The sequence below is a fragment of the Podarcis filfolensis genome, assembly GCF_964270895.1.
Source record: "Podarcis filfolensis genome assembly, chromosome: 3".
NCBI lineage: Eukaryota > Metazoa > Chordata > Lepidosauria > Squamata > Lacertidae > Podarcis > Podarcis filfolensis.
Genome location: NC_139606.1, coordinates 17,385,073 through 17,412,761, shown reverse-complemented (window position 1 = coordinate 17,412,761; position 27,689 = coordinate 17,385,073). Strand labels below are relative to the sequence as shown.

The window sequence follows — 27,689 nt, the reverse complement described above, 5'->3', positions numbered from 1 at the left end:
AATGTCTAGTTTCACGACAGCAACATGGCCACATATAGGGGTCCTTCCCAACTGTCTGAGATATTTTGACCAGACATCTCAGGGACTTGAGCCAGAACTTTCAACATGGGAAACATGCCTTTGACCACTGAGTTATGCTTTCCTAGAGTTAGAATATATCCCAGTGGCTACTGAATGCCCTCAGTCCTGTTGTAAGAACTCCATTCTATGAATCTCCTGAGTATAATTAAAAGCCATCTTTACATTACTACATTCTCCTCTCATCTTTATTTAGAACAACCTATTATACATCTCGTCACACCTCCGGTGTTGCTAGAGGGAATTCAAAAGGGCAATTCTAAATGTCACCCATCCTGCACAATATTTCACCAGCTCTATTTCCAATTTTCTTCTCTTGGCTGTGTGTGCCTTTTCTTCCCACTCAACAGAAGGTTTCTCATGGGGCGACTTCGGAGCTGTGTTAAATCATGGCAAGCATGACTCCATCTATCCTCAGCCTGACTCATTGCAGCAGAGAGCCCTACTGTGCAGCTGACATAAAGTTTGGGAGGCTTATATATGGGAATTCATAAACTTTGCAAACTGCTGGACCATCTATCATAGACGAGAGGATAGCCTAATCATGACAGACCATCTCCCTTTCATAGGTACATTTCTTAACTATTCTATATATTCTGATCGCTTGCTGATCAGAAGATTAGCGGTTCGAATCCCTGTGATGGAGCAAGCTCCTGTTGCTCTGTCCCAGCTCCTGCCAACCTAACAGTTCAAAAGCACACCAGTGCAAGTAGAGAAATAGATACCGCTATGGTGGGAAGGTAAACAGTGTTTGCGTGTGCTCTGGCTTCTGACATGGTGTCCCATTGTGCCAGAAGTGGTTTAGTCATGCTGGCCACATGACCCGGAAAGCTGTCTGTGGACAAATGCTGGCTCCCTCAGCCTGAAAGCAAAATGAGTGGCATAATCCCATAGTTGCCTTTGACTGGACTTAACTGTCCAGGGGTCACCTATCCCATTTACCCTTCTTCAGATAAAGTTAGACACAACCTCCAGTCTCCTCAAGCCCAGCGCATGGTATAATATTTCCTTCCCTAACATGAAAACATCTTGAAATTGCTCCTATGCAACAGGTGATTATTCTGCAAGTATGTATGCAATGAACTGTTGCAAGTATGTATGCAATGAACTGTTGCAAGTTGGCATAGTTCTCTGCTGTATTCCACATATGAGACCACATCTAAAATCAAAACAATCACCCTCTTCAAAGCCTATATACTACTCTGCTCCTCCAATCTCTTCCCTGGCATCAATCTAAAGCAATCTGACTTCGCTCGGTATATCTCTGCTCTTGCCTTCAATTACTCAGACTCCAACACTGTTTTGAAGGACTCCTTTGTGATGTCCGTATGCCTTAATTTCCTGAAGTAAACAAAAGCCCTGCATCCCTCTGGGATGAATCCATCTCTAGACGCCTCGTTCATTGTGTGCTTGGTCTGAAGCCTAGCGATGCAAGCAGAATGACACAGAATGACTCTTTTTTGCTTTGCTCCCCCCTCCCTTTTAGCTCAAAAGGCTTTGGAACGGGTTGTTATGTGCCTCAGTCTTGTTATCAATGTTATCAGGGCATTCACGCTGTAAAACCTATTGAGCCAAGAAGGTCTTGCTTGATATTTTATGCAAGAGGAAATGGTCCTGTTGCATCTCAGCTAATGATTTAGGAGAATGAAAAATGGACTGTCCTGTATCGTATGTGCATTTGAATTCCCCCCATAAATATATATATGCCATTTTAATAATAATATTTTTTAATAAATTGCCAGAAGATTGCCAACTGACAAGAAGGTGTTGGTCTGGGGTGCTCTTGTGTTTTTAACAGAAGCTTAATTTGAGGAAATCAACTTTTCATGTATGAGAGCATGATTACTTGTAACATCTGTAGACTTAGCATCTGTTGGCAACTTTACCCATATTCATTTTTTGATGCACAATTTCATTCACTTTCTGAGATTATATCTGCAGCTATTTTGTGCATGCCATGGATTCATTGATACCTTCTTCTACCAAAAAGGCTTCCAGAGCAGATGGGGAAAGGCTTGTGGCCACCCAAATGTTGTTGGACTACAGCTCCCATCATCCCTCGCCATAGTCCACGCTGGCTGAGACTGGTGGACACTGGAATCCTAAAAATATCTGGAGGACCACAAGCTCCCCACCCCATATTAGATCAATAACCAATCTCTGCCCACAGGCTTGCAATCTAAAAGACACGACCTCCCCCGACACTAAAAAAAAATATGATGGTGGAATTGTTGCATACTGTAAACTTGTTTCAGCAGAAAGGGTATCTCTGCTGAGTCTCACATAGGCCTAATGATAGCAAATATGAAGAAGCAGAAACTGATAGTGATAGCTCAGGAAATTATATAGATGTAATTCCATGTAGTAGTCACAGAGTCTTAAAGCACAGAGCATAGAATTTCAGAGCTAGAAGAGGCACTGCTGGTTACCTAGTATAACCCCCTGCAATACAGAAATAACCACATCCAAAACAACTAAGTTAGTTCTTGGTATGAGCTTTCGTGTGCATGCACACTTCTTCAGATACACTGAAACAGAAGTTGCCAAATCCTTCTATATAGTGAGAAGGTGGGGAGGGGTATTACTCAGAAGGGTGGTGGGAATGGGTGGTTGGCAGATAGCTGAGATGAGCCTGTTGACGACTCTTAACGACTGCAATAGGTCTTACAGGAAAAAGCAAGGGGTGAGAAGGTGAAAAATGTATAATGACAAAGCCATTTTTCACCTTCTCACCCCTTGCTTTTTCCTGTAAGACCTATTGCAGTCGTTAAGAGTCGTCAACAGGCTCATCTCAGCTATCTGCCAACCACCCATTCCCACCACCCTTCTGAGTAATACCCCTCCCCACCTTCTCACTATATAGAAGGATCTGGCAACTTCTGTTTCAGTGTATCTGAAGAAGTGTGCATGCACACGAAAGTTCATACCAAGAACTAACTTAGTTGGTCTTTAAGGTGCTACTGGAAGGAAAAAAAAAATTTTGTTTTGACTATGGCAGACCAACACGGCTACCTATCTGTAACCACATCCAAAACAATCTGTTTACCTTCCACCCCTCTTTTTCTCAGCTCTTTTTATGGAAATGAGTGCCTTATGTCGCCTTGAAAATGGAGGACAATAATTTTCAGAATGCGTTTTTTTTTTAACTGTACTACTGGTGGTTTCTTTTGTTTCTTTTGAGGGGGGAGCTGCTTCTCATAAGCTGGCAAAACCAATGAGATGCTGAATTTCTTACAGTTCAGCAGCTTGAGGCTCCATTTATAACAAAAGCTATTAAAAAGTGAATTCAGTATGGTGACAAATATGAGCCCCAATTAAGAGGACAGGAAAAGACCCACCAATTATGGGAATAGAGTAAAATAGGTAAAGAACCTCTGGACATTTAAGTCCAGTCAAAGGTGACTATGGGGTTGCAGTGCTCATCTCACTTTCAGGCCAAGGGAGCCGGCGTTTGTCCACAGACATCTTTCCAGGTCATGTGGCCAGCATGACTAAACTGCTTCTGGCGCAACAGGACACCGTGATGGAAACAAGAGCGCATGGAAACACCATATACCTTTCCGCCGCAGATGTACCTATTTATCTACTTGCACTGGTATGCTTTCGAACTGCTAGGTTGGCAGGAGCTGGGAGAGAGCAACAGGGAGCTCACCCCATCATGGGGATTCAAACCACCGACCTTCTGATAGGCAAGCCCAAGAGGCTCAGTGGTTTAGACCACAGCATCAGCCACAATAGGAGGAAGCCTCCTAGGCAAAGAAGGCTCTGAATCCTTCCTCCTTCTCTTGTAACAATGGCAGTGTTCTCTAGAGGCATAAATGCATCTTGTTCTTGCATAGAGAGTTGTAATGTCAGTGTACCACTCAGGACTTGCTTGTCCTCATATCCAGAAGTGGTCAGGATCTTATGCTGTAAGTCATCTCAGCCCTCCAGATGTTTTTGAGACTACAATTCCCATCATCCCTGAGCACGGGTCCTGCTAGCTAGGGATCATGGGAGTTGTAGTCTGAAAACATCTGCAGGGCCGAGGTTGAGGAAGCCTGCTGTAAGTCTTCATGCTAATATATTCATTCACCCAAAGTGATTCCTAAAACTGCTTTGAGGTTTGGTTATAGCCAAGTGGTATATAAATATCGAGGAATAAATAAATAATAATAAACCCATGTAACAGGAAGACTATTATATATTATTTTCCAAATTGGGACATGATCAATTATTTCCATGTTCTTTATTTTCATGAGCTTTTACCATCACTGCAGGTCTATTGAGGACACGTGTCTTTGGCTCCCCAGGACCCTCATCAATTTTCCAGGTTTCTTTCAGATTCCTCACATTTTGAAATTATTCTTCTACCATAGCTTTCCAGTCTTCCTCCCTTCTCCTTATTTCTTCCCATTCATATCACACATTTTGGGGGACTATCACACTTGCAACCACATCATGAAAGCTGAATTAGGAAATAGTTGTGGATGACACAATTTCTAATGTCGAGAATGAAAGCTTGTTTAGAGCTTGGCAACAACGTAATTTCCCCTGCCTACATATGTCACTGTTTTGTTCCATGCATCAGAAGGTCACAGAGGTGAATTTTTCCATACCCACCATGGACTTTTACTTGCTTTATGTCCCAGTCTTATTCATCACCTACATCAACAGCATAATTATGTGGCAAACCCGCCCAGTGGGTAAATATCTCCTCTAAAAAGAATGCCCAGAACAACGTAGAACATTGTGTACTCACGTAGTTTGAAGCCAGATCTGGATGAAGGTAATCAATGCCTGCCAAATAGATAAATAAAAGATGGCAGATAAAACACAATCAGCACATTACAAATGAAAATAGCAAAAAAAAGTTTTGGATAGCCACAGAATTAAATTGCTCTGCATATAAGCATGCTGCAAGGAATAATGTCATCAGATAAGTGCATACTTTTAATCCTTTGTTATTTAGACTACTATTAAATGTTACACGTGTGGTTGCACGAATCCAGAAATACCTTTGGGATCTGAAACAGAGGTTAGGGCTGTAAGAGCTACAGATTAGATTTACCAATGGCCGTAACAACCTCTCAAAGGGACATGTTCACAAGCCACAAACAATTCCACCAAAGCTGTTGGTAATATAATGAATTGAAAAAGATGTTTAAAATAACGTTTGAAAAACAAAACAAAACCCAGAAGCTTTCCTTTTGGGAATTTTGGAGACAGAAAAACCCAAACTGTATAGAAATTTATTCATGTATGCTACTACAGCGGCAAAAATGTTACTTGCCCCAAAATGGAAAGAAGCAGAAGTCTCAGCAAAAGAAGGATGGATACAAAAACTTATGGAATATGCAGAAATGGCAAAACTTACTGGACAAATAAGAAATCAAGATAAACTTTTTATGAAAGAATGGAAATGGTTTATTAAATATTTACAAATACACTGTCAACAGATAAGAACATTGGCAGGATTATTGTAATAGCCTGCAGTTTTATAAGAGTATATATTTAAAGTGGATGAATAAGTGAGTAAATTAAGCTAATTTGGAATATATATGTGTGTGTGTGTATATATATATATATATATATATATATATATATATATATATATATATGGAACCGCAGAAAAGAGGGGGAGGGAAGGCGAGATTTGAAATGTTAAAATGATTGTAAAATTATTGAAATGTATAAAACTGAAAATCATGAAGAAGAAGAAGAAGAAGAAGAAGAAGAAGAAGAAGAAGAAGAAGAAGAAGAAGAAGCAGCAGCAGCAGCAGCAGCAGCAGCAGCAGCAGCCATGGGTTATAAAATATATAGTAGATGAGTTTGCAGAAAGCCAAGATTTGAAAGCTTCACACTAAAGTCATCATGTATCTGAGAGCCATAAAAGATACTCCCACGGCAACATCTTGATTCCAGCAGCCACACTATTGCCATTAATTGCCCCTGTTGCTTTTCCAGAACCATTGCCTCTCTGGTACCCACATCCATTTCACCCTTTCTTATTCCCTCATCTCATATCTTCCAACATTCCTCATGCATGCACAATGAGATTTATCTAGAACTCGTGTTCCATTGAACTTACATGTATAATGTATAATGTTTGATGTTTTATTTTATATGTTTTGGAAGCCTTTGGTTCATTAATGATGTCTCGTTTAATGATGCTCATCATTTAGTGGGGTGGGTAGAGGTTGCCTTTATTAATGTTTCTGGGTGAGCATTTTAGGTTGCATTGTTCACTGTTTTATTTTTTCTGGTTTTATATTTCTTACATGCGTTGCATTTTACATTCTCAAGTTGCTTTGAGACTCTATTGTATAAGCGAGTGCTTATTACAATGAATAATAATAATAATTCCCCACATTTCTGCATCATTTGATGAATTTATAAAGAATAATTGGTCAGCATTTTCACACATATTTCTCCCAATAAGCTTATATTTGCAAGCTGTTCCCCTAAGATAAAGCATTTTTCGGTTCTTTTGCTGCAAATATATGTATTTTTATGCAAACTTTCACTTAATATTCTCATTTTTGTGCACACTATTTGGCTGCAGAAGAGCATCCAAAAAAATAATAATCAGAGAAGCGTGAATTTTGAAGGATAGCTATGTTTTGCTTCCTATATTGCTTTGGTAAGCATGAATTAGATAGTTTTCCATTACAATGTAAACCAAACTAAAAGAAATTCTGCCATGCACCCCTCAGCAGTGACAGACGGCATGGTAGAGTGGAAAAACTCACCTTAAATCCCAACCTCTGACTTGCTGCTGCCTACCAGGAGGGAGAGGGACAAGGTGTCATAGTGTAAATGCACCAGCAGACCCAATCCAGTGTTCTTGCCAGTGTGTTTGCACTGCACAGACCTCCCTACCTCCTCACCCCTTCCCCTATCCTTCCTGGTGCGCAGCAGTGATCCAGTGATCAGGAGGTAAGTTGTGCACTGCAGCCACACCATACAGGAATTCACCAAAATTGAATTCCTCAAGTGTTCCTTCTTTTAGAGCCCTAAATAACCTCGGCCCAGTATACTGAAGGAGCGTCTCCACCCCATTGTGCAGCCCGGACACTGAGGTCCAGCGCCAAGGGCCTTCTGGTGGTTCACTCACTGCGAGAAGCAAGGTTACAGGGAACCAGGCAGAGGGCCTTCTTGGTAGTGGTGTCCACCCTGTGGAACGCCCTCCATCAGATGTCAAGGAAATAAACAAGTATCTGACTTTTAGAAGACATCTGAAGGCAACCCTGTTTAGGGAAGTGTCAGGGAACTGTCATCTGAGACGAAGGAGGTGAAAGGGCTCATGGAGGGTGAGAGAGACCACTCAGCGGAGGAGGGGACCAGCAGGGGGAGAAGTGGAGTTCCAAGGGAAAGTGAGTCGGAGGGAGGGCTCAGAGACACTTCAAGCGAGAACAGTGGGGAGGTTTCAGGACCTCCTGTAGGGACACCCACTCCTCGGCGGAAACTGTCACGCCGAGAGTCCAGAAGACGCGTTTCCGTTAAGGAGCTTTTATGCTGGAAGAAGTTCCGTAAACGCCCACTGTCCGATTCAACGAGCGATTGATGGAGCCATGCTTAAGGAGCTCCATCACAGACAGAGGTTTGGGAACTTAGCCAAACTCTGAGGGATCAGGATTTTACGCACAAGCAGCTCACCATCCCATCACAGGAAGTTTTTAATGTTTGATGTTTTTATCGTGTTTTTAATATTCTGTTGGGAGCTGCCCAGAGTGGCTGGGAAAACCCAGGCGGATGAATGGGGCATAAATAAGTTGTTGCTGTTGTTTTGGGGGAGGGGAAGTTTCTATCAGCAATGTACTACAGAAATCATGTTTCATATCTGAAGCAAACAGAATTTAAAAGCTTGCTAGAGCCATGCCCAGGATTTTCTTGCATCAGTGAAATTGGTTTAAATCTATGGTTTGATTATTAGATTACATGAAATACTACTCCTATTTCAGATTCTGCTTGCTCCCTCCAGTTAGCCAGGTCACATACGTACCACTTCTGTGCTCAGTCACTGTGAAACGTGACAAGTCACTCTGTGGGCCCAAGTAAAATAAGCCAGGGAGCTACAAGGCATGTGCAAATGGATGGGGTGCTGGGCAGACAAAAGGAGCATCATTTTCCCTGTGGTGTATCTCTATTAACAATGATAGGTCCCTGTGGATCTGTTCCAGCACAGTTACATGGTTGCTTATTTTTAGCAGAACAATAGAACACTTACAGCACAAATTTGAAATGCCCTGTAATGTACAGTGAGGCAGGCATTGATATATCTCACATGTTGCAATATAAATGGTAGCATGTGTGTTTGTGTGTGTAATTCTTCTAAGTTGCCCTAAAACTGCAGAGCAGATTTAATGACACAATTTCCTCTTTGAAACTCAGTTCTGCTGGGCAAAACAAAATAAGCTGACAGCTGTTGTACCTGAACTAAAACAGCGCTACCCATGGCACATTTTTGAGAATCATAATTATCCATGAATTGTAACCTAGGGGAGCTTTCTGTAGATGTTCCCTTGGCTGAAGTGAATCTCTTACAAAGTTCTCATTAAAATATCCATGTTTGGAAGTTATGCCTTATCTTTAAATTCTCATGTGATACACACTGAGAGTCACGATATTTTAGTTCGCTTACCATCATCCATAATTCCTATAGTTACACCTTTCCCTGTGTAACCCAGTTCCCACGCTTCAGCTACATTCAGATCGAGTCCAGGAGTCCCATCTGCTTGCCCAGTGTTGATCTAATGCATAAAAAAAAATAGAAAAACAAAACACAAGAGAATTATTTGCTTGGCACAAAACAGACTGTTTACATCCACTGAGAGTCTACTTGATCCATCTGCCACAGGCTAGCCTTCGTTTGCTTGGGAAGCAGGCACTAAATCCAGGAATGCTGGCAATAAAATAAGAGAAGGTTTTTAAAAAGATTTGGATGCAATGGGACTGATGCATTTCATTGCTCAGTCAGAACCAGAGGTTTGCTCTAAAATCTGGCTTGAGTGACAGATCACAGCCTGTGATCATGCAATAATGAAAATGATTATGCCTCTGAACATGTTGAAGGTTAACCATTGACCTATTTAACTCAGTAAGGGACCCCTGGATGGTTAAGTCCAGTCAAAGGTGACTATGGGGTTGTGGCACTCATCCCTGCTTTCAGGCTAAGGGAGCCGGCGTTTGTCCACAGACAGCTGTCCAGGTCATGTGGCCAGCATGACTAAACTACTTCTGGCACAACAAAGCACCATGATGAAGGCCAGAGTGCACGGAAACACCATTTACCTTCCTGCTGGAGCGGTACTTATTTATCTACTTGCACTGATGTGCTTTCAAACTGCTAGGTTGGCAGGAACTGGGACAGAGCAACGGGAGCTCACCCCATCACAGGGATCTGAACCACTGACCTTCCAATCAGCAATCCCAAGAGGATCAGTGGTTTAGACCACAGCACCACCCACATCTCAGTATTGTCTACATTAACTGACAGCAGCTCTGCAGGGCTATCTCTGTCCAGGCAGGTCTGTCATTGGCAAATCATCCATTCAAAAGAGCTTAACTTTAGCCTCATCGTGTCAAAAAATAATTGGAAATAATAGGGTGTGTTTGCTATATTCTTCCATACCAAGACATGCTTGAGGACTGCAAAAATCTGAAATTGCTTTCCTGATGGAGAGGGATGGAAGTTCACGGTTGCTTACCAAGTACCACTGCTTTGTAAATAAAGGATCATTCATGTTGATGTCTATTTCATTGATATCTCTGTAGCCTCTCTTCCTCCTCCCAAAGCCTTCTTGCTGCACAGCCTTCTTCACCTGCAACAGTAATTGTATTAAAAGGTTATTACCATATGTGGTGTTTGCCCTCCTAGGTGACATCATGCTGGGTCATAAGGAAAGGGTTAAATGAGTGTGAAGTGATTGGCAAGTGGGAACCCAAGGGGAGGAGTTAGAACTAGAGTTGTGAAGAAGTCAGTCAGGTGTTAGAGAAGAGAGAGGGAGGATAAATCTGTGGGTTGGGATAGTTTGATGTGAGAGAGTGAGAGAATCTGTTAAGAGGAGTCAGATAGACAGTTGGGATAATCAGTTAGAAGTTATTAGGAAGGTATAGGCCGGTAAAGAAACAAAGATTAAGAAACTGACAAGAAAAATTATCTGAAACCATAAACTTGTTAAAGCTTATAAAATAAACTTGTTTATTTGTTTTAATGTTAACAACTGTCTGGACTCCGTGTGTACCCGAGAGAAATGGGTTGGTGGCAGCGGGGAAGCAATCACAGTAGTGGCACAGGGATCAATAGACCGTCAAACGTCCGGGGACCCTATGTGATCGCCGCACCATATCATTGGTATTTGTGAAACAAGGGTATTGCCTTGTTGCTTACCATCTTGTACTTTTTTTAGTATGGGGAGGGACCTAAACACAGGAGCAGAGATAGAGAAGGAGCACCTCTCTTCCCCGGGTCTACGCTGCACCTGGGAGATGTGTGGAAGGTAGCTTCCTCAGCACTGACCCAATTCTACCAGGGCACAGCGCCATTCACAGATCAGGCCTGACCTGGGGGCAGAAGCAGCAGAGAGGAGGAACTGTGGCAGCAGCATTGCCGCACCTCTCCTCTGCTGGGCTCCAGCACGCAAGGGAGGCGATGACAGCCCCTGCGGGGAGATCCTCACACTACTGGCTATGCCAGCAGCTCCTGCAGATGGTGGGCCAGAGCTGCTGGCTTGGGCACATCACTGGGGGCTGTGCTGCAGCAGTGGCAGCCTCTCCTCTCCTGCCCACTGTCCAGCAGCCTCTACAAGCTGCAAAAGGGTGGAAGCCAGCAGTGGTGGCCATGAAGAGGCTCAGCCAGCTCATCGTCCTCCCAGAGCTCAGCAGCGGTTCTGGAGGGGGGTTCTGGAGATCCAAACAGAAGCCGGGAATGCTTCTGTGAATCCAAGATGTCCCAGTAAAATCAGGGCAGTAGGGATCTGGTCTTCCTGTTTTCTGTTCTGGAGTTATCTCAATGAGTATTGGTGTCCAGTTCCATTCTGCTACTGATCTACATCCATCCATTCTCAATACCCTCTTCCAGGAAGTCAGATTCACGCATATTATACCAGTTGCACTGTTAAATACTTCTGCACGTACACGCTTTTGCCCTTCCTCTGTGTTTGAAGCACAGGTGGGCTACCATCAGCTCATCAATCCTTGTGTTCAAACACAGGGAGCAAGTGGGAGCAATTCTGGGTAGAAAGGAAGCAGTTCCATAGAACAGCAACGGCCATCCTTGTTGTGCTTTGGGATTTCCATATTAAGTGCTCTCAAGCTTCATGCGTTAATAGGCAGCAGAAGTGGGATGGCATACATAAATGGAGCACCGAATCATTAAGAGGTGATTCATCTACAAGCCCCTGTTTGTGCTCTTTGAGAAAGGGGTACCCAATTGAATTAAAACTGGAAAACCTACAGCTGGCGAAAGAGAACACGGTATTTTCAGAGCACCTAATTAACCAGCGGAACATTACTATGTCACAAGGCTTTATTGAGGTGGAGCGCTAAGAAGGATTCGGAAAAAGGATTAAAGCTTAACATGAATGAGGATTTTATGACTATGGTGAACAAGGTATAGAGAGAATGAAAGCGCAGATGCCAGGTTGGGCAGAAGCCAACTGTGGATGGTTTTAAAACTGTATCAGCTTCCTAAGGTAAGCGATGAGGTTAATGCTCATGACTTTTGTGCCCATAGTGTATTCATTCTGATTTCTTTCTCACCCTGACCCCATGGAGTTAATGCACAAAAAAGGGAACGTCTGTAACAGTGCATAAGCCATGGCAATGTACAGTTGACAAAACTCGAGCTTTATCTCTGATGGTGCAGGATTGTTCCCCCCTCCCCACACACAATGGACTGTCCAGTGGGTCACAAATTCCCGATAAGATTTGTGTCTGCTGGCATCTATCCATTTATCTGATGCCCTCCAGATTATTGAGCAGTACAACGCCCATCATCCCTGACTAGCCACGTTGGGTGAGGTTGAAGAGAGTTGTAGTACTTGGGGAAGGCTACCTTCCTATTAAGTGGAAAATCTTCGAAACAATGAGGCCATCCAATTCCCTGGCAGGCTTTCAAGGACAGCAAGAGAGCTGGTTTAATATCTGGGAATTGGTTTTATTGTCTTTCTTTTTTTATTTTTATAATTTTTTTATTCATTTTCCAACATAAATTAAAACACATTACTGTTGAGAGAGTCAGAACATACAGGGTTAAGAGTTCTGAGTGATGACGCCTCACATTCTGAGGGCGGGCAGAGAACACGGAAGGGGCGTGGATCTCTGTGTGTTTGCCAGTCTGTGTGTTACGCTCCACGGAGAAAGGAGCCATGAGCTGCGTCTCACCGGGAAGATTTACGATGTGTTGAACTGTACAGCAATAAAGTCTTTAAGATAAGGATTGCTGTGTTTCAAGCCTGAGTTATTGCCACACGACAGAACGTTGCTTATCTTTATTGCTGACACCCATAACCTGTTGCGGGGGGGTCAAATTTGACCAGGGGGTCCGGCGCGCTTCCGCTGCGCAGCTTTGCTTGGTAGCAGAGGTCGATGGATCGCAACCATCCTCTGCTACCAAGCAAAGCTGCGCAGCGGAAGCGCGCCGGACCCCCTGGTCAAATTTGACCCCCCCGCAACAGGTTATGGGTGTCAGCAATAAAGATAAGCAACGTTCGTGCGTGTGAGGAGCCTGCAGGCAAAGAGGCCAGCAGCTAAAGGCCAGCTGATGAGACGCTGGAAGAGAATCTGCTGGGAAAGAGAATCGGCTGAGGAGCTAAGGAGTAGCTGGAGCCAGCTGGGAGGAGCTGAGATCTGCCGGACCGGAGGTACTCGTGAGTAAGCTGGGCCCCCGGGGGAGACATGGCAGACAGCCAGAAGTCGCGTACAATCCCTTTTGAAGAGGCAGACGGCAAGGAGCCCTGGGGAGAGTGGCAGGCACTGAGAAGAGTGGGAGCCACATCAGAGGGGGCCAGACGCCAGCCTGAGGGACGTCCAGGAGGGGCTGTGGGACGCCCTGGAAGCCCAAAGTGGGCTGAAGCCGTGTCTAAAAGCTGCTGCGATGCTTTGACACGCCAGAGAGACAGGCAGCTGTGTGCGGGAAAGCTGCTGGAAGCTGGGAAGAGGAAAGCAGAGGCAAGCTGTTCCTCTGGAGGCTTTGCACCTAAGTCTGGGGGTGCAGGCCAGAAAGGCCTTTCCAAGGGTCTTGAGAGTGCCCAGGCTGTTTGGCAGGAGCTGGAAGGGGTTTGCAGAGAAACCACAGCAGAAGCCAAAAGCCATCTTCCCAACGGCAGAAAAGCCTCAAGGAGGAGTGCTGCTGGAAAGGTTGGGGGGGCAGAAAAGACCAAAGGCAAAGTTGCAAAGTTTTCCACTCGGAGATGTTTTGCTTGCGGTTCTCCGGAGCACCTGCGCAGAAGCTGTCCACAGCGAGACAAAGGGCAGGAAAGTCCCAAGGACATTTCCCATGGGAACCAGGCGGGTTTCCATGGCAACAGCGCAGGCAGGCGTGAGAAACAAGAGACGTTGACTGCTTCGATGGCTGTTTTGGAAAACACCACCTGCAACGAGAGCTCCAAGGTCGGGAGGAGCAGGAAGTCAGTTGCTAAGGCAACAAAGAAGGACAACTCCAGTGGGGGGAGGGTCCTACGTTGGGTTGTTGACTCAGCTGCGAATGCCCATCTGGTATCAGCGCCACCTGATGGACAAATGTGGAACTGCAAGGCTGTTTCCACTGAGAAAACTGTTAGATTTGCTACAGGTGCACAGGGCCGTGTAACACATATTTCTAACTTGTTTGTCCCTTTTTTACAGGCTGAATTGAAGGTTTATGTTCTCCCTGAGTTAAAGCATTGCTTACTGTCTGTACCTTCTCTTTTACAGGAGGGATATTCTGTGAGTTTTGAAAAAAATGTTTGTACAATTTCCAGAGGTGGAGAGCAACTGGTACGTGTTGAGAGAAATCAGAACAATCTCTTTGTTCTGGAATCACCTCTAGAGGGAGGGGGGCACACTCATGTGTCGTGTGCTTGCGTGTGGCACAAGAGGATGTCACATGGGTCCTGCGAGGACGTCCAGATGTTATCAGAGTGCACCAAAGGTTGCAAGGTAAAAGAGTGTGGGAAACCTTTGAATTGCAAGGCTTGCAGGAAAGCCAGAAACAAGGGATTTGATGATCCCAGAGTGGAGAGGGTGACCACAAAGCCTTTTGAGCTTATGCACGCAGACCTTATTGGTATGCCTCAGCCAAGTCTGGGCAAAGCCAGGCATCTGCTGGTGCTGACAGATGATTTTAGCAGGAACGCATGGGCTTTCACGCTGAAAGCTAAGGAGGAAGCAGCGCAACTGATCAAAGATTGGGTTGCAGAGGTGGAACAGAGGTTCTCCACCAAGGTGCAAGGTTTCCAGTTTGACCGTGGTTCTGAGGTCACTGGGTCTGCTCTAAAGGGTTTCTTTCGCCAGAGGGGGATACGTCACAAGGTGACTTCTCCTCAAGAGAGTGGCGTGGCAGAGCTTAGGAGTAAAGCTCTGGTTCGAGCATCCGAAATCCTACTGGATGACTCTGGTTTGCCTCACAGTTTTTGGGGGGAGGCGGTAAAAACGGCCAATTTCTCGATGAACAGGTGCTACAATGCAGTGGTAGGTGACACCCCGTATTTCCTGCTTCATCGGCAGAAGCCGCTTGTGCATTTCTTTCGCACTTTTGGTTGCAGGGCCATGGTGCCTGTACCAAAGTGGTTGCAGCAAGAAGATGGTCCAAGGTACCAGGAAATGATCTTCTGTGGGTATGAACCCGCGACCAAGGGGTGGAGGTTCGCATACCCAGAAGGTGATCAGACCAAGCTTCTGGTCAGCAAGCATGCTGAATTCAAAGAGCAGCAGGGAAATAGGTCAAGGCGCAAAGTCAGCCATGACGCTGTCTCAGATTGTCTGTCTGAATCCGAATCTGAGCAGGAGGGAGAGCCAGGTAATGGTGATCTGGTCGATGATCAGGATCAGGACCAGGGGGAAGCGTCTCCACAGGTTGTGAAAGGAGTGTCCAAGAGTGAGCCCTCATCTCCTGTGCGCATAATGGAGAAAGCTCACAGACGTGTCAAGTCAGAGGGGGAGTCTTCTGATGAGGAAGACGCACAAGCTGGCCCCAGTGGGTCAGGAGAAGAATCCCAGTTTGTGCCCAGGCGGTCTTCAAGGGCAACAAAGGGAATTCCACCTGAGAGGTTTCAGGTCACAAATGCGTGGGTTGGTTTCGCACAGTGCGAACCTGAGGTTTGTGAGGTTCAACAGGTGCCTAACAACGATGCCAGGAAGGGGCGGAAGGCAATGGGGAAGGTGTTGAACACTCAGAAGTCCTCTCAGAATGTGATTCGAGAGGGGGTGTTGAGAGAGTCAGAACATACAGGGTTAAGAGTTCTGAGTGATGACGCCTCACATTCTGAGGGCGGGCAGAGAACACGGAAGGGGCGTGGATCTCTGTGTGTTTGCCAGTCTGTGTGTTACGCTCCACGGAGAAAGGAGCCATGAGCTGCGTCTCACCGGGAAGATTTACGATGTGTTGAACTGTACAGCAATAAAGTCTTTAAGATAAGGATTGCTGTGTTTCAAGCCTGAGTTATTGCCACACGACAGAACGTCCAAGCTTCTACTTCTTGCTGTGTTTACTCTGCTGGAGTCAAAGGTTCCAGGGGGCAAAAGCAAAGCTGCGCAGCGGAAGCGCGCCGGACCCCCTGGTCAAATTTGACCCCCCCGCAACAATTACAACTGACAATACATAGACAAACAAACATATAAACACGTATAATTTCATAACCTCTTTTTCTTAAGCCTTATTTCAACGACTTCCCCATACCTCCCTTTTCTGCATCCCTATTTTAAATTTTTTCAGCAACCCCTAATTTCAATTACTTATAATTCACTTTCTTTAAATCCTTTTTCTCTTACCCAATCATTTATCACTGCAATTCTGTTTTATATTACCCATGACATTTTAGCACTCATTAATTTTGCAACAGTTCTTAAGATAAGCTTTAAATTTCTTCCAATCTTCTTCCACCGTCTCTTTCCCTTGGTCGCGGATTCTGCCAGTCATCTCAGCCAATTCCATATAGTCTATCACCTTCGTCTGCCACTCTTCCAGCGTGGGTAGTTCTTGTGTCTTCCAATACTTTGCTAAAAGAACTCTTGCTGCTGTTGTAGCATACATAAAAAATGTCCTATCTTTCCTTGACACCAATTGGCCTACCATGCCCAGGAGAAAGGCCTCTGGTTTCTTGTGAAAGGTACACTTGAGAACCTTCTTAATTTCATTATAGATCATTTCCCAGAAGACCTTAATCCTTGGGCACGTCCACCAAAGATGGTAGAATGTACCTTCAGTTTCATTGCATTTCCAGCATTTATTATTGGGCAAATGATAGATTTTTGCAAGCTTGACTGGGGTCATGTACCACCTATAAATCATTTTCATAATATTCTCTCTTAAGGCATTACATGCCCTAAACTTTATACCGGTGGTCCATAACTGTTCCCAGTCAGCAAACATAATGTCATGACCAATATCTTGTGCCCATTTAATCATAGCTGATTTAACCGTCTCATCCTGTGTATTCCATTTCTGGTTTTATTGTCTTTCAGACACTTGCCTTACCGCTTGCATTTTTGTTCTTCTTTTCCAGTTATGTTCTATTATTGTTGCTGCTGCCGCTGCTTTAAATATTGTTAGCCAGATGGCAGGATGCATTCATAAATAAATAAATTAAAATTATGCAATGAGATTGGCTCTGTAATTTGAGTTGAATCCTTACAGTGTTTGGGGGGGGGGGGATTCGCATACTGTATACATGGCTACCTTAGAAAGGGAGGAGAAAAATGCCTTAGGGATGGAGCCAGTGGAAGGATCTCTTAAGGTATTGGCTCCACTAGGAACTAGCTCTGTCTCTGTGGACTCAGCTATACAGCTGCAAATAAAACATTTTAGGTGTGTTGTAAAATGCAATATACAAATGTGACACTAGATGGCAATGGTGAGCTGTGGGAAATTGAATATACTTTTCAAAACGTTTTTTAAAAAAGCATTTTCACTGCATTTTTATATGTGTGTGGAATCCACCTGTATGTATTGTTTCATATTTACAAGGCATGAATTACTGTGAACAAATAAATCAACAGAACAGAACTCAAAAGCATACTTCAAAGGAATTATGGGGTTGTGTTGACCTTCAAGTGGTTGTACACTTGCAAAATCCCACTGAAAATGCAGAGCTTAGGGCAAGATTTGCATGGATGTAAATTGTCTTTTTTTCTGCTTTGGTTGTCTTTCTAACCCTACACTTCATTTGATGTTTATGGTTTGCAGATCAGAAAAATGAAACTGGGGATACATTCCTTGGGGAATTCTCAACAAAGCATTGGTTACATTAATCATCAAGTACTGCTATAGCTCCTGGGACTCCATGGACTTCTTGCAGTCCATGGGACTCTCAAGAGTCTCCTATGGTGCTGGAGGAGACTCTTGAGAGTCCCATGGACTGCAAGAAGATCAAACCTATCCATTCTGAAGGAAATCAGCCCTGAGTGCTCACTGGAAGGACAGATCCTGAAGCTGAGGCTCCCATACTTTGGCCACTCATGAGAAGAGAAGACTCCCTGGAAAAGACCCTGATGTTGGGAAACATGGAGGGCACAAGGAGAAGGGGACGACAGAGGACGAGATGGTTAGATAGTGTTCTCGAAGCTACCAGCATGAGTTTGACCAAACTGCGGGAGGCAGTGGAAGACAGAAGTGCCTGGCGTGCTCTGGTCCATGGGGTCACGAAGAGTCGGACACGACTAAACGACTAAACAACAACAACAACAACATAGCTCGTGGGAGAATATCCTCCATTAGACTCAGCATTTTCTGATAGTCCACGGTGATATATGGGTGTTTCATCAAAAGACAGGAGATGTTTTCTTGATAGCTGGGAATCTCCCTCTAGCTTTTGGGCTGTGAAACCCGGTCTGATCCAGGAGAAAGTGACAATTGGTAGGAAAGGGCTGAGAAACAGCACGGGTCCAGTTTGCAATATGAATTTAAAGAAAACCAAGCAGGGGAAAGCAAGAGTTCTGGGTTCGTTAAAGCATCTCCAGATTTACTTGCTCTCTTTGGGACACAATTCAGGATTGTTTGTTTGTTTGTTTGTTTGTTTGTTTTATTTAAATTTATATACTTCCCAAGGAATCAAGAAGACCAAAACTTCAACAAAGAATGGGGGAAATTTATAAATTATGTTGGAGACCATTTTAAGCAAGATGAAAACGCTAGCAGGATCATGATAACACTTGTAACGTAGCAGGAACTATGGAGACAATGGAGTTTTATAAAATATGGACTATTGAAAAAGATGCAGCAGGAAAGGTTTGATAATGGTACCCATGGGGGGAGGGAAGGGGGAAAGTCCAGAGATTCAGAGGAATCTCTTAACTGTTGATTTGTATGGTTGCATTGTTATAATTTTGTATAGGTAAAGGTAAAGGGACCTCTGACCATTAGGTCCAGTCGTGACTGACTCTGGGGTTGCAGCGCTCATCGCTTTATTGGCAGAGGGAGCCGGCGTACAGCTTCCAGGTCATGTGGCCAGCATGACTAAGCCGCTTCTGGCGATCCAGAGCAGCGCACGAAAACACCATTTACCTTCCCACCGGAGTGGTACCTATTTATCTACTTGTATATGTAAAAGCAAATAAAAAATAATTCTCTCTCTCTCTCTCTCTCTCTCTCTCTCTCTCTCTCTCTCTCTCTCTCTTCATCCAAAGATCAAACGGAAAGGTTTATGGCATAAAAATGCAAAATGAAAACAAAACAAAATACAAAACAAAACAAGCAAACAAATAGAAAAACCAATAGCCTTAGCGAACACCTTGATGGCTAAGAGCAGTTCCACAATAGAACCAGATTCTTAGAGGGGTGATGCGCTCTCACTTAGGGGATATCTCCAAGCAAAGAATGCACCAGGGATGGATTTCCAGCATCAAACAGGGGGTTGGACTGGAGGAATGTTTGTTAAGCAGGAGAATGGACTCTAGTGTGCTTATTAACTCTTTATTCTCACATCAACCCTGTCAGGTGAGTTGTTTTACAACATAGCAGCTGACTTCAGATCAGCCGAGTTTTAATGCGAGCCCTGATCAAAGGCCAGTACACTTCCTAGGTTATCGACAAGGCTCTGTTAAGAAGAGTACACTTGTATGGTACACAGACAATGAGAAATAGCAAAGTGATTTGCCAAAAAGGGGGAGATGGGATCCTTAAGGCAACAACAAACAATACTACTTTTTAAACACAGTCGTAAAATTCAAGATGTTTAACAATGGACATTGCATACTTGTGTTTCAGGTCTACACTTAAAACATCATAGATGCATGCCTATGGCTATGCCATTTCTGTTTAATAATGTAATCTAATTCCCTATTGCAGTCCCCCTATTTAGAGCTCTCCCTCTCACCCATGCCTAGATCATTAACAAACGCCTTGCTGTGACTCCATTAGAGAAAAGGCTCCACATACTTCGGAAGATAGCCTCGTGATTATAAAATACCAACAAGGAAAAAAATGACACCTAAGTATTGAGTTTTAATATACTTCCACTTAGGCATGGTGCATAAAATAACCGGGATGCTAATAAACCAGCAGGACAGTGAGGCAGAACAAATTAACAAATTCATCTATCGACTTCATGACTACTCCGGGGGGAGCGCAAGCATCATAACATTGTAAACTGAAAGCATGCTGTGCGCTCCAAGGAATGGCAAGAAAATAGCCTCTGCATCTTAATGCAGCAACGTGAGCAGGGCTGATGAGCAGGATTGACTAAGAGTATCATCCTTGTTGCCTTCAATGTGCTGCACTAGGAAAGATGATTCCTTCCCCACCCCTCTGCCCCCACCCCAACATTATTCCCTTGGCTATCTTCACCCAAGCTCCAAATCCAAATCCTACTCTTTTATAGCACATGATGAAAAAAATAGAGAGAGATTCCCATTGGAACTGTTGCCTGGGATGTGTGTGTGAGCTTGCTTGTACGACATATTTGCATTTGCAGACTTTTTTCTCTTTCTTTCTTTTTTTGGCCATAACAGAGACAAATTTATTTATTTATTTATTTATTTATTTATTTATTTATTTATTTATTTATTTTACTGCCTTATACCCAGAGGTCTCAGGGTGGTTCACAGAATAAAATCAAGATATAAAACCACAAAATACATAATAAAAATAAAAACAACCCAATAACACACACCCCAAAAAAGAGATACGTTTTAAAAGGGCGTAGGATGTCTATCAGATCAACCAAAGGCCTGGTTAAAAAGGAATGTTTTTGCCTGGTAGCTAAAGGTGTACAATGAAGGCACCAGGCGAACTTCCCTGGGGAGAGTATTCCACAGACAGGGAGCCACTGCAGAGAAGGGCTGTTCAAATGTGAGAAATGGGACTCAAAGTACTCTCCTGATCTACATCCCTAAACTGGTTTGGGCATTCATGACTCAAAGCTCAAGATGAATTCACTTTCCGAGGAATATCATAATGGGTATCCTGTGAAGAGAGTGCTTGAATACTGTAGCCAGAATAGCACCCTCTGGATATTATAAGACAAGTCTCATCATCTCATTGAAAGAGATGGGTTTGCTTAGTGTGGAGAAGGGATGTTTAAAAGAGAAACATCAAATACCACATACTAATATTACTATAGAAGAATCATCAGCATGCTGAAGGGTTTTGTACCTTGGCTGTCCTTTGAAAGATGGGCCCTGGGAGGCAGGAAGGGGAGGAAGACAAGGCAAGATATCACCCTCTCCAGAGGGCATGCTTAATGCTCCCATGGCGAGTTATCAAGTGACACTTGTGTCACTAGCCTAAAAAGAACACACTTTTCCAAGGCGTGACATCTTATTAGTTTTCCTTTTCCTAAAGTGTAAGCAGAATCCATAGTCACTTCCCTTCACTGCTACAAAACAGTGGGTGGAGTCATAAAGATGCCCAGAAGGGCTGGCTGAAGCCTTTAAATTATTCCCAATCTTAATCTTTTAAATGTTCCCTAAGACTGTCAGGGAGCATTACCAGCACAGAATGCAGATACTGATGAGAAAGTCTACTTACATCTCCATCCACTTTCCCTCTCACTCTCTGAATGACCAAACCAAAGGAGATGGCTATACCTCTAGAGCCCTAGTGACCAAGGAGCCAGCGGAGGGAGGTGTCACAATGAAGGGCGTGTCACAAGGACCTCCGCAACCTAGCAACCACCAGCACTCAACTGACACTGCTCTCAACTGACACTACTAAATTTGCTTATATGGATTTTAATCCATGTTCAGCCCCAACACATTTTAAAAGGGCATTGGATGTCAACCAGATCAACCAAAGGCCTGGTTAAAAAGGAGCCTTTTTGCCTGGCTCCTAAAGGTATATACCGTAATTTTCACTCTATAACACGCACATTTTTTTCTCCTAAAAAGTAAGGGGAAATGTCTGTGCGTGTTATTGAGCGAATGTGTGGTCCCTGGAGCCGACTGGCCCAAGTGCAGGGGCAAAAATCAGGTGGCGCGTCACGGAGGAGGGAAGGCTGCATAGAGGAGGCTGCTGCTTTCCTGCATTCTGCCTCAGGGTCTTACTGGCCACCCTCTTCTGTTTTCGGTTGCTGTGTTTGCTCTAACGCAACAAAGAGTAGGGAAATCCCCTGCCCTCCTGGCAAGCAGAGGGGAAAGGAAAGGATCGCATCCTTCCTTCTAATTCCTTCCTAGCCACACTGCGCGCAGGCTCCAGCCCACCCGGCTCAGGTTCGGTCGGCTAGGAGCGCAGCCGACAGCCACCTCCTCCTCCTCTCCGTGCTCCGGTGCTGCTGCTGCTGCATCCAGCATTATAGGGACTCGCAGGCAGCCGGAAAACATGCAGGTGGGTGGGAGAGAGAGAGAGAGAGAGAGAGAGGGCTGGCTTGGGTGGGTGGGGGGAAACTTTTGCCTTCCTTTCCTCCCTCCCGTTAAACCCCTCTCCTGCATTGTTAGCCAGCTGCTTCTCCACACACCCCTCTCGTGCTCCTTGTCCCTTCTGTGTTTTTCCTTCCCTCCCCACTTAAAACGTGGTTACAAAGCACGGATCCACATGGATCCTCAGGATCTTTGCATTGGGTCACCCCAAATTCACCATCAGATCACATAGCATGTCCATGGCTACAGCCTGCACCAAAAAAATCACGCACCCACTGTTGCCTGGGGCCACAATGGTGCAAAAACGTGGTTACAAAGCACAGATTCACATGGATTCTCAGGATTTTTGCATTGGGCTACCCCAAACTCACCGTCAAATCACATGGCTGTGGCCACAGCATGAAGCACAAAAATGATACATCCACTGTTTCATTCAGATTTTTTTTTCTTGTTTTCCTCCTCTAAAAACTATGTGCGTGTTATGGTCAGGTGCGTGTTATAGAGCGAAAAATACGGTAATGAAGGCGCCAGGCAAACTTCCCTGGGCAGGGCATTCCACAGAGGGGGAGCCACTGCAGAAAAGGCCTGCTCTCGTGCTGCCACCCTACGGACTTCTCAAGGAGGAGGCACACAAAGAAGGGCCTCAGAAGATGGGCTCAGGGTGTGGGTAGGTTCATATGGAAAGAGGCGGTCCTTGAGGTATTGCAGTCCTGAGCCATTTAAGGCTTTATAGGTCAAAACCAACACTTTGCATTGGGCCCGGAAACTAACTGGTAGCCAGTGCGGTCAGACCAGGATTGGTGTGATGTGCTCAAACCCTCCTGCTCCAGTGAGCAGCCTGGCCATTTAATTCTACACCAGCTGAAGTTTCTGAGCCATCTTCAGAGGCAGCCCTACATATAACACATTGCAGTAATCTAACCTTGAAGTTACCAGAGCAACAGTAGTTAGGCTGTCCCCGTCCAGATAGGGTTGTAGCTGGGCCACCAGCCAAAGCTGATGGAAGGCACTTCACGCCACTGAGGCCACCTGAGCCTTGAGAGACAGCAAAGGATCCAGAAATATCCCCAAGCTATTCATTAAACTTATTAGTTGATTGCTACCCAAAATGTCTCTGAGCAACCTACATTTAATGCATAAACATAAGCGGAATTTTTTATATAACAGGGGGGAAATGGCTCCGGGGAATAGCTGTTTCACAACACCTCAGGAGACTAGGTAAGCAAAGCAGAAAGTCTGGAATGGAAGAAGCAGACACCAAGCTATCTAAGAAAAAAGATAGGGTTGGCTCAGTAATGAAATCTCACTGGCTTAAAACTTGGCTAATATTCCTGTCCCTCCATTTCCATTTGCTTCTTCCACTGTTCCCCATTCCCTCCAAACAATGTCCAGGGGAATGCTGCTCCCCTCCATCTTTGAAGTCTCTCTGTGCTGAAATAGCCTGGCCTAAACATGCAGCAGATGGTGTAGCAGAATGGAATGTGACTCTATGGGTGAAAGAGGCCACTTTTCAGTGCTCCTCGTGGAAACAGAAAACTAAAACATAAAAGAGAGAACAGTGTTTTTCCAGCCCTTTCCCTGCTGTCTCTGCACTCAAAAAGACAAAAATAAAATCGCCCATGCATTCTATCCTCCCACTGCAAGATTCTTATCCCTCATTTCTGCTGCATGGGAAGACCGGGTGATTCTCTGGGCTCAACATCACCACCAATCCATTTGTGAGAAGGGTAAAAAGCTCCGCAATACCACAAGCATATACACAGACTTTAAAGGAGTATTAAAGAACTAATCGCTTTTATAAACCCATCCTCCTCCCTGATCAATTTTTACTTTCTTAAAAGCCTTGTTAGACCCTCAATCTTAATTTTCTGCAGTTTATTGGTTCAATCGGTTGCAGTGCTCTTTGAAAGGCTGTGCAGCCAGCGAGTCTGCGAAAATCAATACATATCACAGACGGGAATACATTGGAGGAGCAAAAAGTAAGGGAGCAGGCAGTCACAGTTAAGCTGCTGTATTTGACACCCAGAAAAAGGATGTGTTCACAAACATCCCCCCCACACACAACCACACTGCATGCAACCTGAACCAGACTATGGTGAACCATAAATATAGACAATTTAGTGTCCATGGGGCTGGGGGAGTTTATTGATGTGACAAAAAAAGGATGCCATATTGCTTTGCAAGCACAATATCAGCGTTCAAAAGTCTGACCAAAAAAGCTGATGATTTGCTTCTATTCTTCTAAAGCAGACCTGCAGAAAGCGTGACCCACCAAAGGTTTTTTTTAAAAAAGGGGGGAAAAGGTAAAGGACCCCTGGATGATTAAGTCCAGTCAAAGGCAACTATGGGGTTGTGGCGCTCATCTCGCTTTCAGGCCAAGGGAGCCAGCATTTGTCCATAGACAGCTTTCCGGGTCATGTGGCCAGCATGACTAAACCGCTTCTAGCACAACGGAACACAGTGACAGAAACCAGAGCACATGGAAATGCCATTTATCTTCCCGCCGCAGTGATACCTATTTATCTACTTGCACTGGAGTGCTTTCGAACTGCTAGGTTGGCAGGAGCGGGGACAGAGCGATAGGAGCTCACCCCGTCGCGAGGATTCGAACCGCCAATCTTCTGATCGGCAAGCCCAAGAGGTTCAGTGGTTTAGACCACAGTGCCACCCATGTCCCACCAAGGGAAACACAGCTCACCTTCAGCAATATAAGGTAGCCCTCCAGAAAGCTCAATAGACTTCCTCTTTTGACCACTTGCTTGGGGGTCAGAAATAGATTTATTCAATTTATGTATCCTTCCACGAAAAATGACTCCCAAGGCAATTTACAGCGAGAATATGCAATGTACAATACAACAAAATAAATGTACAAAAAGTGCTCATCCACACACACACACAACCACACACAACTTAATTAGCATCCCAACCGCAGAGGCTGGCTATCAAGAACTGGGAATGCTAGAAGAACATGAAAATATAACCACATGGCTAGTGATCACCTGTGACCTGTTAGGGCACAGCATTTGAAAGCCTGGCAAAAATAAAAAGGTAAAGGAAAAGGGAACCCTGACCATTAGGTCCAGTCATGGCCGACTCTGGGGTTGCAGCGCTCATCTCGCTTTATTGGCCGAGAGAGCCGGCGTACAGCTTCTGGATCATGTGGCCAGCATGACTAAGACACTTCTGGCAAACCAGAACAGCGCACGGAAATGCCGTTTACCTTCCTGCCAGAGCGGTACCTATTGATCTACTTGCACTTTGACGTGCTTTCGAACTGCTAGGTTGGCAGGAGCAGGGGCCGAACAACGGGAACTCACCCCGTCGCGGGGATTCGAACCGCCAACCTTCTGATCAGCAAGTCCTAGGCTCTGTGGTTTAACCCACAGCGCCACACAAAATCCCATCTCCAACTGTGGGCATCTTTCTGGTTTAGAGGAATAAAGTGGGAGAGGGGGACATAACATGTTTGCAGGCTTGGAAACCCTATTCATTCTGACCTAAAATACACCAATGAGACATGCAATAAAAATATAACCCATAAACAGGGTTTCTGCTTTGGCATATCATAAGAAGAAAAGAGGCTGGCCAGTCAGGCAGAGACCTACCTATCTGTCTCCTTGACATAGCTACTGCTGGGAATTGTGAGTTCTTTTGTGACTCAAATTAAAAACTCAGCCAGAGAATAATAGAGGCCGAGGGAGGTGCCACAATTCTCACTTTCATATTGAAGGAGTGCATCAGGAGTTGCTGAAGTTTGGAATCAGAGCCAAAATGTTATCTGAGCCAAGATGTTACAAAATTCCATGACATCATTAAAAACACTGTAGATAGTGCTCATCAATTAGACAGTAGGGGGAAAAACGTTCCATAATAGAAATGCAATTATTATTATTTTAATCAGCTAATGGAAACTAACTAGAGAGAAGGCCAGAATGATTTTTGTGTGAAGGAATGACACTTTCCCCATTATTTTACATGCAGTTCCTTGTTATGAAAAGGTTGCTTCTCTCGCTCCCTCTCTGCTTTTTTCTTCTTAGAGGCTGTTCTGACAGTCTAAGGCTGTTCTAGGGGAGAAAAGTTGCACAAGAGGAAGTCTGTTGCACAAGTGGAATGGCAGTGTTGGATACAATTAACTGTCGTGTCCGAGGAAAAAGGCCTATGGGCTACAAATCCTGGAGCTCTTTGGGATATTAATAATAATAATAATAATAATAATAATAATAATAATGGTAATAATAATAATACCCCACCTATCTGGCTGGGTTTCCCCAGTCACTCTGGGTGACTCCACGATAAAACATCAAACATTAAAAACTTCCCTAAACAGGGTTGCCTTCAAATGTCTTCTAAAAATCAGATAGTTGCTTATTTCCTTGGCATCTGACGGGAGGGCGTTCCACAGGGTGGACACCACTACCGATAAGACCCTCTGCCTGGTTCCCTGTAACCTCACTTCTCGCAGTAAGGGAACCGCCAGAAAGCCCTCGGAGCTGGACCTCAGTGTCTGGGCTGAATGATGGAGGTGGAGACGCTCCTTCAGATATACTGGCCATCCTCTACCTCCATCCGCTGAAGAACCAAACTGGGAGAATGGTGGCAATTTTGCCTATTGCACTTCAGGGCCTCCCTTCCATTTCTTCTGTCTGCAGGTCAGTGCTATAACATCTGAACCTCACTTTTACAACATGCCTCTGGATGTGAACCTACATGCGGTATAATTTTATGATTATACTGTTCATTCAAGAGAAGTGCACTTTATCGGTTTCTAAAGGATTTTTCCTCATGCCTTTCTCAGCAACGTCAATCATATAAACTGAGGTAGTTTAACATGTAACCAGTTCATATTTAAACAGTGTTGCCTCCTAACCCTTTCTGTAACCTCTCCTTGTGACTTCCCCGAGACTTTATTGCTGCCTGGTAAATTAGAGGAGCTGTCTTAGAAAAAGAAAACAAAAGCTAGGGGAAGAAATCGATATTTTTCTCCATTTAGTTAGCCTCTCACTGTGTTGAGCATAGATACAAGGAATCAATGTGAACTATGCTTCTGAGAGGAGTTTTCATTCTGTTCAACTAAACATCAATAGCATGAACCTAATCATATCTTTCAAATTCAAAAGAACTGGTTATGCTGGAACCTTCAGAGTGCCTGAAAAAGAGTGGTTTTCCCCACTAGGCCCTCACATTCCTGATACACACAAAAAAAATATGTTTTCTCTTTCATATGATCAAGAAAGTAGACAATTTCATTAAAACGAGGGCCCAGAAAACAAGTGGCTTGTCCAATAACTTCATTGTCCAATAACTCCTCCCAAAGATTTATTCTACTTTATTTATAAAAGTACTTCCATGTCGCCATATCACACAACACCAGACAGGGAAGGGGAAAAAACCAATAAAACATAAAACACCATTAAAAACAATCAGCTTCAAAGGCCTAGGGCATAAAAAAAAGTCTCCAAGAGAATCTGAAAGCCAAAAGTAAGGATTCCTTTCTTGGTTCTGTGGAGGAGCCCACAGAGCAAGACAGCTGCAAGGCAGGTCAGTTGTCAACAGCACCATGGAGAGCTCCAAAGAAGAAACTTGCTAGGACCAAGGGATGGAAATGAACATAGCCTTTTTGAGCATCTGTCTCCAGCACA

At 44.4% G+C, this 27,689-nt stretch overlaps 1 protein-coding gene across 1 annotated transcript in view; it reads right to left on the bottom strand.

Annotated features, from left to right (window-relative positions):
• The window catches only part of PCSK2 (proprotein convertase subtilisin/kexin type 2), a 135,785-nt gene that overhangs the window by 43,404 nt on the left and 64,692 nt on the right, over positions 1-27,689 (bottom strand). Inside the window, exons 3-5 of the mRNA XM_083607280.1 lie at positions 9,768-9,881; positions 8,702-8,810; positions 4,820-4,857 (exon numbers count right to left, since the gene is read on the bottom strand). Of these exons, the coding sequence (XP_083463406.1) occupies positions 4,820-4,857; positions 8,702-8,810; positions 9,768-9,881 (261 nt within the window). The remainder of the gene's footprint in view (positions 1-4,819; positions 4,858-8,701; positions 8,811-9,767; positions 9,882-27,689) is intronic.